The sequence below is a fragment of the Sminthopsis crassicaudata genome, chromosome 4 (genome assembly GCF_048593235.1).
Source record: "Sminthopsis crassicaudata isolate SCR6 chromosome 4, ASM4859323v1, whole genome shotgun sequence".
Lineage (NCBI taxonomy): Eukaryota > Metazoa > Chordata > Mammalia > Dasyuromorphia > Dasyuridae > Sminthopsis > Sminthopsis crassicaudata.
Window position 1 is genome coordinate 22,764,417 of NC_133620.1, and position 15,053 is coordinate 22,779,469.

The following is a 15,053-nucleotide window of genomic DNA, read 5'->3' on the forward strand; positions in this document are numbered from 1 at the left end:
AAATGGTGGCGGGGAGGGCGGAGGGGGGCGGAGTCCGAGGGGATGCCCAAAGATGTGGGAACGACTTGGATACAAACCCAAGAGGATTAAAAGCAACAGTGCCCCAGAAACCCGGAGAAGAGAGAACAGAGAGAAGGGCCTGCGGGGCCCGGCCGGAGGCCGCCCTCTGACCTAGGGCAATGAGCGTGGAGAAAAGTCCTTGGGGGAGAGCGGCTTCGGCGGAAGGGTCAAGTCCGCCTTCCAGTGACAGAGGGATGGAGGGAGGCACCTAGTGTAGACGCCTTGTCGGGGCGGGAGGACAGCGCGCAGGGAGGGAGCGGCCGAGGGGGCCCGGGTTCGGGGGCAAAGCAGGGGGCGAGGGGGAGTGGGGGCAGATGGGCGTGGAGGCGGAGGCACACGGGTGGGGAGGGCGAGACCCGGCCCAAGCCCCTCCGGCCCGGGGAGGCGGCCGGGAAGTTTGCGGAGGCCCTTTTGCTTGGGGAGCAGAGGAAGGCCGGTCCTCCTCTGGTGGCAAGGAGTGGGCAGCGCCGGAAGCTTATTGGGGATGCTCGGTGTCCCAGGTGTCCCAGGCAACAGAGGAAGGACGATGTGAGATTCCCATCTGCGCATGAGTCTCCCTCTCCCCCCTTCCCCCCTCCCCCCGCCGTGCTTAGCTCGTGGGGCGGAGTCAGGTCGGTGAGTGATGAAAAGGCGGGGCCTGTCTGAGAGTGGAAGGGATGGGCGGGGCCTCGGGCTCTGGCGGGCGCTGACTCTTGACGTCAGTGCCGCGCGCCTCGCGGCCTAGGCAAAATCGGCGCCGGTCAGGTTAGTGCAGTCGGCTGTGCGGCCCCGCTCCCTCCGCGCGAATCCCAGATTCAGGCCCGGCTCGGCTCGGCCATGGCGAGCGACTTCTACCTGCGCTACTACGTGGGCCACAAGGGCAAGTTCGGCCACGAATTCCTGGAGTTCGAGTTTCGGCCGGACGGTGAGGGCAGGAGCGGCGTGGCCGGGAGGGGGTGCGGGGGGGCTGGGCTGGGGGGCCCCGAAGATGCGGGGGGGGTCAGGAAGTGTGGGGGGAGCCGCTCTGGGGAGGATCCGGGGAGAGAGGAGGCGCGGGAGAGCCAGGAAGTCGGGGGGGGCCCGGGATGGGAAGACCCCGGGAAAGTAGGGGGGGCGGGCTGAGGGGCCCAAGCTTGAGTTTCTCAGGATGCTGACAACCCCCCTCCGTGGCCGGGAGGGAGCCCCTTCCCCCTCCCCCCGACCATCGTGAGCAGGGAGACAAAGTGCCTCAGTTTCCTCTTGTGTCAGTGGGGATTAGAATGGCCGGTCCCGGGGTGGGGGTGGGGGTAAGAGCCGACGCGGCTGGAGTTCTCTGCTCCCTCCAGCGCCCCGGGGTTGGCCGCTTTCTCCCGGCCCCCGCCGTTTCCTGCTCCTTAGAGCAGGATGTTTGGTTTTTGTCTTTTTTCATCCCCGGTGTTTTGACATCCAGCTGGAGCTTAATAAATGCTTGTTTAATGATGTTGGGGAGCGGGACTCTGGTCAGAGTGGAGGCTGGAATGGGGCCCTTTCATTCATTCGGTGCTCCCTGGAAGGATGTGCTTGGCAGAGGCCCCGGGGTGGGGTCCAGAGGGGGCTGACCCCCACCCCATCAGTGCAGGCTGGTGGGAGTGCACGGCGATGTCCGCCTTCTGCTCCATCTGAGAAGAGCTTCTCTTTGATACCAGTCAGAGAGCAGTGCCAGGCCCCGGGCGGCAAGGGGCAGCCCCAGCCGCCCAGGACCCTTCTACCCGGGAAATGTGTTAAATTCAGTCAGTGATCAGCTCAGCTGTGGCCTCTTAGACAGCTCTGCCCTTCCCGGCTGTGAGAGCGTCGTGGGCTAAAGAGCAAGGCCTTAAGTTGCCACTGGTCGTCTTACAGACTGGGACCGGCCTGGGAACGACTTGGCCGAGGCCACGAGCAGGAAGCCTGGGACAGGGACGCCCGGCTCCCGGCCCTGCTCTTTCCACACAAACTCAGGGGGTCTTGCTTCCCTTCAGTTGCTTTCTCTTGATGAGGTTTAGAATGTAGTTCCCCCAGTTCTAAACCTCCTCACTCTGAAATCTTATATCTGCGATGTCCCATTCGGTGATGAGTAACTGGTCCGGAGTCTTGTGACTTCACGTTTCTTGTAGCATTTTTTCCCTTTGCTCGGCTTTTTTGCGTATTTGACTTGGACCATTAAGTCCCCAAGGCTTGGAACCTTATGCACAAAGGCAGGGACTTGGCCAGGGTCACTGAGGAGGCAGGAAGTGCTGGGATTTAGCACATTTGCCTTGTGCCTGAAGCCGGAAGCTGGACACTGTAGGCACTCAGAGGGACAGATCAGAGAGCTCCTCACCTCTTATATTTGATGTCTGTATGGGGTGGAAAATGTTAAGTTCCTTAAACTAAAAATCTGCCTCGCCCAGAGGGGCGGTGCCTTACAATTGACAGCCCAAAGCCAACAGGATTGGATTCCTAGGACACCGTACTTGGAGTGTGTGCCTGAGTGCAAAGCTCCCGTTCTGTCACCCAGGAGCAGCAGGGCGCAGCCTGTGACTTTATGCTCTGACGCTGTTTCTTCTTCTCAAATCTGAGGTGGAAGGACCTCAGAGGCCAGTGGGTCCAACACCTGTGACAGGCTATCATCCATCCTTCCTAAAGTAACTCTGATGGGAAACCTGTGAGCTAAGATTTTAAACCTGGAATCCTACCTGAAATCTTGGGAATCAGCTTTCCTAAAATCTAGATCGCCTGTGAGACCGTGCCTCATCGGAGTCTCACCTCCTCCCAAGGCTCCCATCACTTTCACTCCATCAACCTGTTCCTTCTTGTTGATGAACATCAGATCTAGAGAACAAATTCTCTGGCTTATTTGCCTTTTGAAGGATGGATTTCTGCTTGGGCACGAGTTGGAAGTTCCCCCGTTGCTACCACAGAATTACCCCCTGCTAGCTTCTGCTCCATTTCTATTTCTCAGCCTGCTCTGGTGTCCTGGAGACTCACCAGTGGAAATCACTGATGGCTGGACCAGACAGCTCCTGAGGTCCTGGAGAGAAGGGCTGCCATGCAGGAAGTAGAGCAGCTGCAGAGACGTTTAGGAATTCCAGAGATAGAAATACAGGGGGCCGACAGGGACCCAGCAGCCTCAGCTGCTCCCACCCTGGGTGTCTGCTGATCTTCGTGTGATCCCAGCCCTGAGTTTCCTCCCCTGGTGATGTTTTTGTAGCCACAAAGCCGCTGCCCACAACATCCCGGCTCTGTAGTTGGACAGCCAGCCTTAGAGGTAGGGAGCCACTATCTGCTTTTGGAGAGAGCTCTTCTCTGGGATTTCTGATCCTAAGCAATTGCACGTTTCAGAAAGACCAGCTAAGAGACACGTCTTGCTCCTCTCCGGGCTTTTCTGCCCCTGTGGCCTTTGCAGAAAGGGCCGCTTCGTGGGCTCAGGCTCAGTCCCCCTTACTGCTCCTTTGATATTTGTGTGGGCAGCTCAGGCCACAGGTCTGGCTGTAGCTTTTGTCTTCTGGAATTTCTGAGGGTCTTTGCTGCTGCTCTTTGCCCAGCACGGCCCTTAGCTGCTCTCGGGGAGCCTCGGAGGTCGTGCAGCGTAGCTCTGGCCACTGTGTCATCATCGAGCGCCCCTGGCCTCCGTCCCTTCCCAAAATCTCAAACTCAGCAGCTCTGCCCCACCCCAATTGCTCCCAGTTTTGTGCTGTAGGACTGAGCAGAACAAGTCATTCCTTCTTCCCATGATGTCTTTTTTACATTTAAGACAAAAAAAAAAAAATTATTTTTAAAAATAGTTTACTATGTTCTTTTTTCTATTGTAAGTTTGTCCCTCTGAATGTTATCATAAACATTTACTAAGCACCCACCTACTGTGTGCCAGGCACAGTGCCAAGTGCTGGGGATACAAAGAAAGATAAAATAACAGGGGAAGACAGCATGCACTCAGGAAAAATAGGAGATAACAGAGGGAGGGCCCTGGAAGTAAAGGGCCTAGGGAAGCTTCCTGGAGAAGGAGGCATTTTAGTTGGAACTTAAAAGCAAGGAGATCAGAGGTTGGAGTTGGGGAGGGAGAGCCTTCCAGGGATGGGGGCGGCCTGGCACCGAGAGGTGAAGTGTCTTGTTCCTGCAGCAGCTGGAGGCCGGAGTCACTGGCTGGAAGAAACACGGGGGAAGAAGACTAGGAAGAGGGAGAGGGGACGAGAAGTGATTTGAACAGTAAACAGAATTTTGTAGATGATCCTGAAAGTGAGATCAAGCCCAGAACCTGGAGATGGAGATTTGGGGAGGGCTGGGTTCCAGTAAGACCACCCTGGCTGCTGTATTTTACCAGTGTTTTTTTTTTTTGTTACTAAATATGATTTTTACTCCTTATAGGCAAACTGAGGTATGCCAACAACAGCAATTACAAAAATGACGTCATGATCAGGAAAGAGGTGAGAGCCTGGCAGGGCCCTATGGTTCCCAGGAGGCAGAGGGGTTTCATGGGGAGAGGGGGATGTGGCCTCTTGTGGCCCAGGGTCTGGCCTCCATCTGCGGCCGGCCGGTGCAGACTTTGTTCTTGGGTTCCCTTCCAGGCTTACGTCCACAAGAGTGTGATGGAGGAACTGAAGAGAATCATTGATGACAGCGAGATTACCAAAGAAGATGATGCTTTGTGGCCTCCGCCCGACAGGGTGGGCCGGCAGGTGAGGGGGAGAGGGGGGAAGGGGGTTCTTCAGCAAGGGCAGCTTTTTATAGTTTCTGTTTTTCATTTTCTTTGTTTTTATCAGGGCAGTGAGTGTGAAATAATCCCTCCCTGCAAGAAGCGTACCATTGAACTGTTTCTGTCAAAGTACTCCAGGGGAAATAATATGTATCTTAAATTAAAGAGTAAATACAGGCAAGCCCAGAGTGGTTTGGGTACAAGGTGGTTTGAGAAGCAAGACCACAGTGCCCGCTGAGGGGATCCAGAAAGGCTTTTGTAGGAGATGGTGCTTGAGCTGGGCTGAAGGAGAGAGGGGTCTGTGGGGGAAGGGGGGGAGGGTGCCGAGTGGGAGCAGGCGGGCGATGCCATGGCAGGAAAGTGACAGAATTGGAATGAGGAATGGGGCGGAGTCACAGGTGACCCAGTGAGCCTTCAGGGCTGGAAGGGTGTGGAGCTCTCAGCCCTAAGAGCTCGTGCTGTCCTTTGGACACATAGGCATGTGCATGTGGCGTGAAAATTTGCTGATTCTCAGAGTTGTCTGCATAGAGGTGGTAGTTGAACTAATAGGAATCTGATGGGGTCCAGGAGCGAGGCCAGGGGGACCCCCCACCCACTTATTATATACCACCTCTCAGTGTAGGAAAATGTAATTGTCAAATGAATGTTTGGTCCGTGTTTGCTTCTAGTTTTCAATATAGACACCAACAAGTTCCCCAGCATTGCTCCATCTCATGGGCATTTATTTTGAGGAAACCATTCTGTAGAACACAACATAAAATTATTATTTTTTTTCCCCCCGAGGCTGGGGTTAAGTGACTTGCCCAGGGTCACACAGCTAGGAAGTGTTAAGTGTCTGAGACCAGATTTGAACTTGGGTCCTCCTAAATTCAAGGCTGGTGCTCCATCCACTGCGCCACCTCGCTGCCCCCAACATAAAATTATTTAAGTGTGAAGAAACCATCATGATTATGGTCACTTTTTTTCTTCTACCGATTGACTAGAATTTGGATTGGAACAGGTCTTAGAGACCGTCTGGTTACAATGTTGTAGATTTGGGTCACGAAGGGAGGGATTATTCTAATAGTCCCATTTTTCAAATAAAGAAACTGAAACTATGCCATAGAGATTGGCTTATATTGGGTTATATAAACAGCAAATGACCCAGCCAAGATGTGAACATGGGTCCCCTGTTTCTAAAGCCAGCTTTCCCCCTGTTTTATGCTGCCTCTGTCCCCTTCATTCTGTGAAGAAATTAGGCTCAGATACCACAAGGGCTTGGACTCAGAATAACTTATTTTCTGATCTCTCTTTTTTGCTAAACCATTTTCTTTCAGGAGCTTGAAATTGTGATTGGAGATGAGCATATTTCCTTCACCACATCCAAAATCGGCTCTCTTATCGATGTGAACCAGTCCAAGTATGTCTGCAGCACTGCTGCACATGTGGGGGGTGCGGGCTACACGCAGGTGGGTCAGATGGGCAGGGAGGCGGCCGACCCTGACAGCTGCAGAGGGGCCAGTGGTCCTTCCTACTAATGAGACACTTCTGTCTTCTCAGTGTTAGGGAGAGTACCCGGGAGGAACAGGTGATGGTCTGTGCGTCCATCGCAGGCCAGGGGCCGCTAATAAGCCTGCCAGGGGAGGCCTTGGGCTCTTCGCTGTGCATGGCTGTTGGCCGCTCTGCTCTAGCAATCTGGCGTTACCCTCTGGCTCTGCCCTAGAACGGCCTGAGTTCATGCCACCCCCATCCTGCCCCACCCAGACGTGCCCCCTCTAACTGCATTGTGGCTTCAGGACCTAGGCCCGGGGCTCTTCCCCTTCCCCTCCACAGGTGCAGCTGTAAGTTAGTCACCTGTGACTGTTCCTGCAGATCTTGGGCCCCCTCCCCTCTGTAGGAGCAGAGTTACTGTTAAACATAAAGTGGGGAGTGGGGGGGACTGGGGGTGCGGGCCAAGGGGATGGGGGGGCAGTTCTCCAGGACTCCCTGGCAGCAGCCTCAGGAGCTCTGGGTGGGTCCTTGCCCATCCCTGGACGGGGAGTCTAATGTGCCTTTCTTTGTGTCCTAGGGATCCTGAAGGTTTGCGAGTCTTTTATTACCTGGTCCAGGACCTGAAGTGTTTAGTCTTCAGCCTCATTGGTTTGCATTTCAAGATTAAGCCCATCTAGGCCGGGCTGTGGTTTTCAGTTTGGTTTTTTAACTTTTCTGTGTGGTGTCGGAAGCCTTTTGTGTAAGCTAGGAAAATATTTTTTATATGCTGTATGAGTGATTGTCTTTAATAAATATGTGGGCGACTCCAGCGCTCGTTTACTCCCAGGCCTGCACCCCCTGTCGCCTTCCTGGCAGGCCGCGGGTTCTAACAGCAAGTGACTTCTGGGTGGGAGAAGTGGCAGCCTGGGGACCCGCGCCATCGATTAGGGCTGGGCGACTCGTGCTCCTTATCCAGGAAGTCTGCTCGGCACTGGCCGTGGTCAGGGAGTGAGCCCGCACTGTGCCCACTGTGTGCAGCCTGTGGGCCAGGCAGGGAGGAGACCGAGGGTGGCCTTGAGCCCCTCTGAGGGCTCCGAAGCCGGTGTGAGGGGAGAAGGCACCAACCAGAATACTCCAGATGATGCTACGGCTGCAGAGGGGCCGAGTCTTCCTCCTTGTCCCCCCTCCCCAATCCTGAGCCCTCTGTCTCTGGGAGCTGCGTTCCCAACCTCACCACAGCCTGCGTCAGGCTGGATCTCACCGGGACTGGGCTCGGCAAGGGCCCCCTGAATCTGAGTTGTGAACGACCCCGGGCTTTTGAGCCCCCCTTTTTCCACCCATTGGACACACGCAGCCTCCTCTGTCTCCGGTCCCTGATGTTCCTTCTGCCTGCCTGGCTTTTGTCTTCTAGCAGTCCCCGTCAGAGGGCTTCCTTTGGCTGGTCCATGGGCCTGCCCTTTGACCCTGGCTGAAGAGATGCTGCCCCACTGCCCCTCCCTTTGGGGATGCTGCCACTTTCCATAATCTGGTCATTCCAGAAGTGCCTCCAATCTGTGTGAACTGATCCAGTGCCCTAAACTGCAGTCCTGCTGCTGGGCGTTCGCCAAGCTTCACAGGGCTCCTTCCCCACCTCGCTGCCCTCCGCGGCTCTGCCCCCCTCCTTGCACCTTTCCCCGGGGCTCACCCCACCCCCTCCCCAGAGGGCTCCAGTGCCCACCTCCCGTGGCATTTCAGGTGTTTTCTCCGCCCGCGGCCATGTTCAGGGCCTCCTCACCTCAAATCCTGCAGGGACCGGACTCGCTGCATCGCCTCCCTTTCCCTGGGGCCCCACAGCTGCTCACGGTCACCCCAAGCCCTCCGTGCCCCCTTTGCCACGGGGTCGGGTCCACCTGCCTGGGTCTTGCAGACGTCCGCGGCTGTGCCGGGCTCTGAGTCCCACTGGCCGGGGCAGGCGGAGCCTGTGCCAGTCCTCGGTGAGATGCCCAGAGCCCGCTTCCCCCCGGAAGCCTTCCCTGCTTTCACTGGCCCTGGCTCAGGGGTCTCCTCCGAACTCATCCTCGGCCGGGGACTGGTCCCAGGTCAGAGCCTCGGAGCTGCCGGCGGCTGTGCCCCTTGTGCAGATGAGGAGCGGGCCTCCGCAGCCCCTGGTCCTCGGGTTCAAAATGTTTGCTGAGGCTGCGAATAGACGTTTGGGGGCGTCTCGCCCTCGTTCTCCATTTGACCTCTCCGAGCCTCAGTTTCTCCCTCCGTAAAAGGAGGCGCTTAGTGCCTGGGGCCGGGGGCCGCCGCATGCGGTAGGGCGGTGTAGGACCCTGCTCCCGCTCGCCCAAAGGCGGGACGGACCCGGGCGTCTGAGCCCCTAGAATTGACGGGATAATTCCTGGGGACTTCGGAGACCTGCGCCAGAGAACTTCCTTTTCCAGGGGAGGGAAAACGCCTCTCGGTTACCGTGGTGTCGGGCCCCGCCCCTTCCGTCTGACGCCGTACGTGGTGCAGGCGCAGCGTGTCCTGCGGGGCGGTGCTTTTACGCCAGGCCGGAAAGCAGTACTGTCGCAGCGCCGCTCTGACTAGCCATGGGGGTGAGCCGGGCCGGCGAACGGAGCGGGGAGGGTGCGGCGGGGGAGGGAACTCGGGGAGGACCCGGGGGGCGGAGCGCGCGGCCGGGACCTAGCCTCGTCTCTCCCGCCCTGCACAGAAGATCGGGCTGCAGCTCAAGGCTACCCTGGAGAACGTGACTCACCTGCGGCCCGTGGGGGACGACTTCCGCTGGTACCTTAAGGTTCGGCCCGGGGGCGGGGCCCGCGGAAAGTCGGAGGCGAGGGGCGGGGTCTAAAGCGGAACGGGGGCGGAGCTTGAACAAAGTCTGAGGTGAAAAGGGAGGGGGCGGGGCAGGAGGAGGGAAGAAGCCGCAGGTGGGTGCCGGCGGGCCTGAGCAGTGGGTACTGGTGATGGTTAGCCCCGCCCCCGCACGTGCTGGGTGCCCGCCTCGGGCCTGACCGCCCCTCTCCCTCCTCCCCCCTCCCCCCTCCAGATGAAATGCGGCAACTGCGGGGAGGTGTCGGAGAAGTGGCAGTACCTGCGGCTGATGGTGAGGGTCCCGCGGCCCGGCTGCCCCCCGGCCGGCCCTCTGCGCAGGGAGCCTGTGAGGGAGCAGCCCGGGAGAGCCGGGCTGGGAACATTCAGAGCCGCGGGAGGCGTGGGGGGGTCAGACTTCTCCAGGCCAGGCGGGGAGGGAAGAGGGGTCACGGGGGGGGGGGGGGGGGGGGGGGAGCGTCTGCGGACCCCCGGAGGGAGCTGGACGAAGCCCTTTGGGGGGAGGGACCCCCCTTATAAATGGATAAAGTGAAGGTGGAGTCAGGCCCAGAATCGAGGAAACAGTTTCAGCTGGGCCAGATTCCAGCCCCGGACTGAGGTACCAGGGGCCGGGGCAGCTGGGGGGGGGGGCTGACCGGGCGCTCGGGGGCCCACCAGAGGGAGGTTCCGGTTCGGCCCGGCTCCGGCCGCCCCTGCCCTGGGGCTCTGCTCTGGAATGTTACCGGATCACCCCCCCCCCAGTTGGGGCTGACAGAAAGCTGTGCGCCCCCTCCCCCCACCTAACGGCTTCACTGTGACCGCAGGACAGCGTCCCCCTGAAGGGCGGCCGCGGCTCCGCCTCCATGGTGCAGAAGTGCAAGCTCTGCTCCCGGGACAACTCCATCGGTAGGTGCCTGGCCCAGAGCTGCCGAACCGAACCGGCACAGAACCGGGCCCTGCCGCCCAGGGCCCCAGGCACCGCCCCACCCCCACCCCGGGACACAAGAGGCGCACTCACCCGGCCCCTGACGGACTTGGGCTCTTGGCCTGTTACTGTGGAGCCGCCCCTCCCCCTCAGCCCAGGACCCTGCTGTGGCTGCTCCCCGAGCCCTCAGGCCCCCACCCCCTCCTGCCTCGCCCCATCCCCCACTTGTACAAGACCCCCTGGATCCTCGGCAGAGTCCGCGCCCCCTCCCTCAGGAGGGCTCTCTTGTCTCCCAACCCCGGAGCAGGACTCTGGCCTCCTTTGGGAGAGGAGAGCGGAGGGCCTCCGGCGGCCCCAGCTCTGAGCCTGGCAAAGGGCAGGCTGGCCCTCGGGCCGGGCCAGGGGCTCACTCTCTCTCCTTGTTTCAGACATCCTGAGCGGCAGCATCAAGCCTTACAACGTGAGTGACCTGACCCCGCTTGGGGGGGGGGGGGGGGCCAGAGCGAGGCTTCTCCCGGGACCGAGGGTTGTGGGACGGTGAGATCGGGGCGGAGGCCAGGGCACGTTGGAGGCCTTTGCGGCCTTCCCTCCCCCCCACCCGAGGAGAAGGGAGGACCTGCAGCCTCAGGCAGGACCCGCCATGGCGGACAATGGGGGGCCCTGGGAAAGCTCCCACTTCGTCCAACCGCAGAATCCCAAGATCCCGGGACGTCCTGGGGTGGCCCTGCTGGCCGCGTGGGGCCGGTCCCCCTCCCCCCGCCCTGAACCTCTCCCTCATCTAGGCTGAAGACAGTGAGAAGTTCAAGACGATCGTGGAGTTTGAGTGTCGGGGCCTGGAGCCGGTGGACTTCCAACCCCAAGTAGGTGGCGCCTCCCCAGGGTCCCTCCTGCCCGGGCTCCCTGCTGCCCAGCACTTCCCACCCCCCGCCACGGTCACTGTTCCTTCTGCCATGTCCGCTGGAGCGGCCTGGGGGGGGGAGCCTGCGGCAGACCACCCAGAGAGCATCCAGAGATCCCCCGATGGCACCCACGGGGAGAAGGGAAGAGCTCCTGTTGGGGACAGCTCAGCATTTATTAAACACCTCCTGTGTGCAGGGGGCAGAGACAGAAGCCTCAGCGTGGGGTGATGATAAGAGTCTAGAAGAAAGCAGCCGTGGCCATTGGGGCGGATTTAGAAGTGATGGAAGGGCCAGGCCTGGACCCTGGGAGCCAGAGGGCGGTGGGATGAGGAGACTTTGGAGGTAGGGGCTCTCCGGGCCTCAGTTTCCCCCATCAAACGATGTGGTTCCTTCAAAGACTGCGTGGAGCTCTGACCAGGACCCAGGCCCTGACCCAAACTGACTGCCCTTTGCCGGTTCTTCCAGGCGGGCTTTGCGGCCGAGGGTGCAGAGACCGGGACCACCTTCAGTGACATCAATCTGCTTGAAAAGGTGCGGTCCGCAGGGGTGAGAGGGGTGAGCGCTGGGGCTTTTCCACGGTGGGGGAGCTCGGGCAGGTGGACCCGCCGGCTGCCATCACGGGCTGGGCCCAACGCGGCCCCCCGGCCCGGGTCCCTCGTCTCTGAGTGCGAGGCCCTTTGCCAGAGCGGGGAGGATGCTGGGAGTGGGGGGGGGTGTCCCACTGTCAGGCATGGCTCGCCCTCTGGGGAGGAACGAAAGAACCCTGAGATTGGGAAAGGGGAGAGAGGAGGACTTGAGGACCCCCAGTATCTCTCCTATCTTACAAGTCCTGTGGCACCCCTGGGGGGGGGGGTCCCTGGTCACCCAGGCAGGAAGTTGTAGGTCCAGGCCCGGTCCCTGAAGAGCTTCCCTCTCCCTGGGCTTAGGCTGCAGAGGATGGCCCTGACTACTCTGCCTGGGGCCTAGCAGGAAGACCCCAGCCCCATGTGGACAGAGCTAAAGGGGCTGCGGGAGCATTATGATCTAGGTCTCTGTCCTTGTAGTGGAAGCCACAGGTCATGGGGACAGGTTCCCTGACCTCAGATCCAAGGTCTTCTCCCCATGACCGAAGGGGGGCAGAGAGCAGCTGGCACCCCGCTGCCACTCACGCTCCCCTCCTCTCCCAGGACTGGACGGACTACGACGAGAAAGCCCAGGAGTCAGTGGGAATCTACGAGGTCACCCATCAGTTCGTGAAGTGCTGAGAAGCTGCCCGCGTCCCGACGAGCACCAGACACAGGTCAGCCTCCGGCCTGGCTGCAAAGCTCCCCGGCTGCACCACTAAAGGCCTGCGTGATTCTGCAGCCGGGGGGGGGGGGGGGGGGTTGGGAAAAGATGCCCAGAAGGCCTCCTGGCCCTGGGGATGTGACATACCCGGGTCTCAGATGCCAAAAGGGACTTTCCAGCTGGTGCCCCCTGAGGCGCCTAGAGGTCACAATGTCCTGAGTCACCAGAGTAGTGAATGTTGGTGCCGGGGCTTTAGACCTCACCTGAACACAGGCCAGCCTGCCCATTAGCTGGAGGCCTGAACTGAGGGGCAGCAAAGAGCTGCCTTTGGACGTGGGCACAGGGCCTTGGACTATGGTTGTGATGACCAGCAGGAGCCTCAGCAGCCCAGGTTGGCTTGTAGGGAGGTGTCCAGGGCAGGCAGCCAGGACCACGCTCCGGGGAAGGGGATCCAAGGACAAAGTCATTCACCACAGAAACAGTGCCAGCCGTGCTGGGGGCATCACCCTGTGAGGAAGAAGTTCTGCCCAACAGGTAGTTGCCAGGCCTCAGCTGGGCCCAGGAAGCAGCTCTTGGAGCCTCACTTTAGAATGGGAAGCGCCTCAGAGCTCACCAGCCCCCTGATGTTCTGTCCCCTCTGCTTCCCTGCTTCTCATGATGGATACAGCTGCTGAGGAAACCTGAGCCCTTGAGAGGCTTGGGGCTCAACCCCAAAGGAAGACGGGCATCCGGAGTGGTGGCGATGGGGAAACTGCACGCCCCAGGCCTGGGATGCAGGAGGCTCAGGGACAGCCGGCAGGGGGTGTCATTTGGTCTGGATTCCTTGTAGAGACGCCCTATTATGGGACATGTATTTTGGGGCAGAGAAATAAGACTGTCCAGAAAAGCCTGGCAGCCGGTCAAGTGATGAAGCCCAGGCAAAGGCCAGTGGCACCCCAAGAGGAGAGAAGGGGGGATTGGGGCAAGGAGGCAGAGCCAGCGCTTTGGAATATGGCTGAAGGGAAGTGATCCAGCGGGCACTGCCCTGCCCGAGGGGCAATGTTGAAGGGGCCTCGGCAGGAGCTGCAGTTGGGGCAGAGGGAAGGAAGGGGAGGTGCCCTCCACACCCTCCACCAGGATCCATAGCTTGGCTGCAGACTTCAGCTTGTGTCAGTTCCTTTGGAAGATTTTCCTGATCTCCAGAAAATCCCGTGCCCACACTTCTCTGCCCACAAGTTATCTGGGCCAGACTTGACCAGTGGCGTGTGGCCTATCGCCAGCAGAAGGCAAGCCCTGTGAGGTCAGGGCCCACTTTCATTTTGTATTTGGATCTCCAGCACCTAGCATAAGGCTTGCATACCCTAGGTGCCTAATAAATACTCGAGAGTGGACGGAATTAAGCCCAACAAGGTTCCTTCTGACTCCAAAATTCTATGATATCCCCTTGTCCGACTCGGTGGACGAGGCCTAGTGAACTGGTGGGGGCAGCACGGAAGCCAGCCTGTGAGCTGCCCAAGGGAGAAGCGCCTCCGGGAGGGAAGGGCCCCTCCCTGCCACCGCTCCTCCTGTGGGTGCTCGGCCGCTCTGCTGACTTGGATGAGGTGAGCTGGGACAGGCCCTGGGGCCGGAGGAGGCTGGTGGCCTTCCTCTGACGTTCCTGGCCCCAGAGCTCCAGCAGAGAGTGGCGGGCACTCAAACCTGAAGTCAGGGCTGCCTCGGGCAGACCCCTGCCCTTCCCACCTCTGGGGTGGTCAGAGAACCCAGCAGAGGCATCCGGGCCAGTGCAAGGAGGGGGCTCGGGTCTCATGCTCTTGGTTTGCCCACTGTGCGGCTTACGCCTCCCAGAGCCTCAGTTTGGTCAGCCCCAGGGGCTCTTGGTAGCTAGAGACAAGGTCAGATTAATCATGTACCAGTCAGGGTTTGCTTCCTGTGTGTGAGTTCTGGTTAACAGCTGGACTGGCCGGTGCCCTCTGAGGTAGGGAGGATGGATGGGCCTGCAGGCAGAGGCCATCCTGGCTTCAGGTGGGAGATGGGACAGCCCAGCCTCCATGTGGTCCCTGCAGAAGAAGCCCATGGTCTGTTCAGTCAGCCAGAAGTGTGGAGCAGACTCGACTTTGAGCAGGCTCCGCAATCTTGCGGGGAATGGGGCCGTCCATCATGGGATGGTCACTGAGGGAGCCTCCCGCACCCCCCGCACTGGAGGCTGCCAGCTCCCCCTTCTCGCTCTCTTCAGTTGTACTCGTACTAAGTGCCATGAGCAACGTTCACCTGGGGCAGAAGTTGCCCTTTTTTCTTCCAAGTGACAAAGTCTGAATAAACTTGTCATTACCTCCAGGCTAGAGGAGCTCTTAAGTCCTCTAACCCCTGTTTTCACTTTACAGATCAGGAAACTGAGGCCCAGCAGAAGGAAGCATCTGAGGGCGGAGCTGGGACGCAGCCTGAGGCCTGGGGTTCCCCGTGGCCTTTCTGTATACTCTACCATGTCACTTTTTTTTTTTCTTTTTTCTTAAATAAAGCAAGCAGTGGGAAAATGAGGTTCCCTTAGTGGAAAGTTCTTATGCCCTCTCAGAGCTGGAGGGAGCCCCAGCAGCCATGACTGTGATCACCACCACCCTTCATCTTCATTTGGGTGTTGCACATTCCTGCTTCGAGCCAAAGGCCTTCAGAGGTCATGGAATCAAACTCCACTCCTCAGGAAGGAAATAGCCCACATGGGGCAAAGGCCTTGCCGAGGCCCCCCCAGGAGAGCCAGTTGGCACTTTGAAGCCTCCCGGTGCCAACAGCCACATTGGTGACCTCCCTCACCTCCAGCTCTCCTGCTCCAGGCCCAGAGGAGTCCCCCATCCTGCTTGTCTCAAGCACGCAGGCAGACCGACCACAAAAAGTTCAGAAACTTCTTGCCCCTCTTTTCCTTCACCTTTAAGCCGAGAGGTCCAGCTCTAACAGTGGTGAGCATGTGATCTTGAAGATCTCTTAAGTATCAGAAGGCAGAAAGGGCTCCTGGCCTTGGAGTCAGAGGTCCTGAATTCTAGTC

At 59.3% G+C, this 15,053-nt stretch overlaps 2 protein-coding genes across 2 annotated transcripts; both read left to right on the plus strand.

The window, feature by feature from the left end:
• The first annotated feature begins 750 nt into the window (after positions 1-750).
• On the plus strand, positions 751-6,981 carry MAGOH (mago homolog, exon junction complex subunit). The gene is made up of 5 exons (XM_074265899.1): positions 751-964; positions 4,381-4,439; positions 4,581-4,691; positions 6,025-6,107; positions 6,756-6,981. Exons 1-5 carry the CDS (start codon positions 877-879, stop codon positions 6,853-6,855), a joined length of 441 nt encoding a protein of 146 aa, XP_074122000.1. The 5' UTR covers positions 751-876; the 3' UTR covers positions 6,856-6,981.
• Positions 6,982-8,650: 1,669 nt separating this feature from the next.
• Positions 8,651-14,550, plus strand: CZIB (CXXC motif containing zinc binding protein). The gene is made up of 9 exons (XM_074265898.1): positions 8,651-8,736; positions 8,853-8,936; positions 9,189-9,245; positions 9,775-9,856; positions 10,304-10,335; positions 10,658-10,735; positions 11,240-11,305; positions 11,941-12,053; positions 14,401-14,550. Exons 1-8 carry the CDS (start codon positions 8,731-8,733, stop codon positions 12,016-12,018), a joined length of 483 nt encoding a protein of 160 aa, XP_074121999.1. The 5' UTR covers positions 8,651-8,730; the 3' UTR covers positions 12,019-12,053; positions 14,401-14,550.
• Positions 14,551-15,053: the final 503 nt, after the last annotated feature.

What these genes read in the sequence shown, in the direction of transcription:
- MAGOH (XM_074265899.1), top strand. Translation starts at nt 877, where the DNA reads ATGGCGAGCGACTTCTACCTGCGCTACTACGTGGGCCACAAGGGCAAG. An exon ending in CCGACAGGGTGGGCCGGCAG is followed by an intron (nt 4,692 to 6,024) that starts GTGAGGGGGAGA and finishes ATTTTCTTTCAG; the next exon opens with GAGCTTGAAATTGTGATTGG. An exon ending in ATCGATGTGAACCAGTCCAA is followed by an intron (nt 6,108 to 6,755) that starts GTATGTCTGCAG and finishes TTTGTGTCCTAG; the next exon opens with GGATCCTGAAGGTTTGCGAG.
- CZIB (XM_074265898.1), top strand. An exon ending in ACTTCCGCTGGTACCTTAAG is followed by an intron (nt 8,937 to 9,188) that starts GTTCGGCCCGGG and finishes TCCCCCCTCCAG; the next exon opens with ATGAAATGCGGCAACTGCGG. An exon ending in GGCAGTACCTGCGGCTGATG is followed by an intron (nt 9,246 to 9,774) that starts GTGAGGGTCCCG and finishes CTGTGACCGCAG; the next exon opens with GACAGCGTCCCCCTGAAGGG.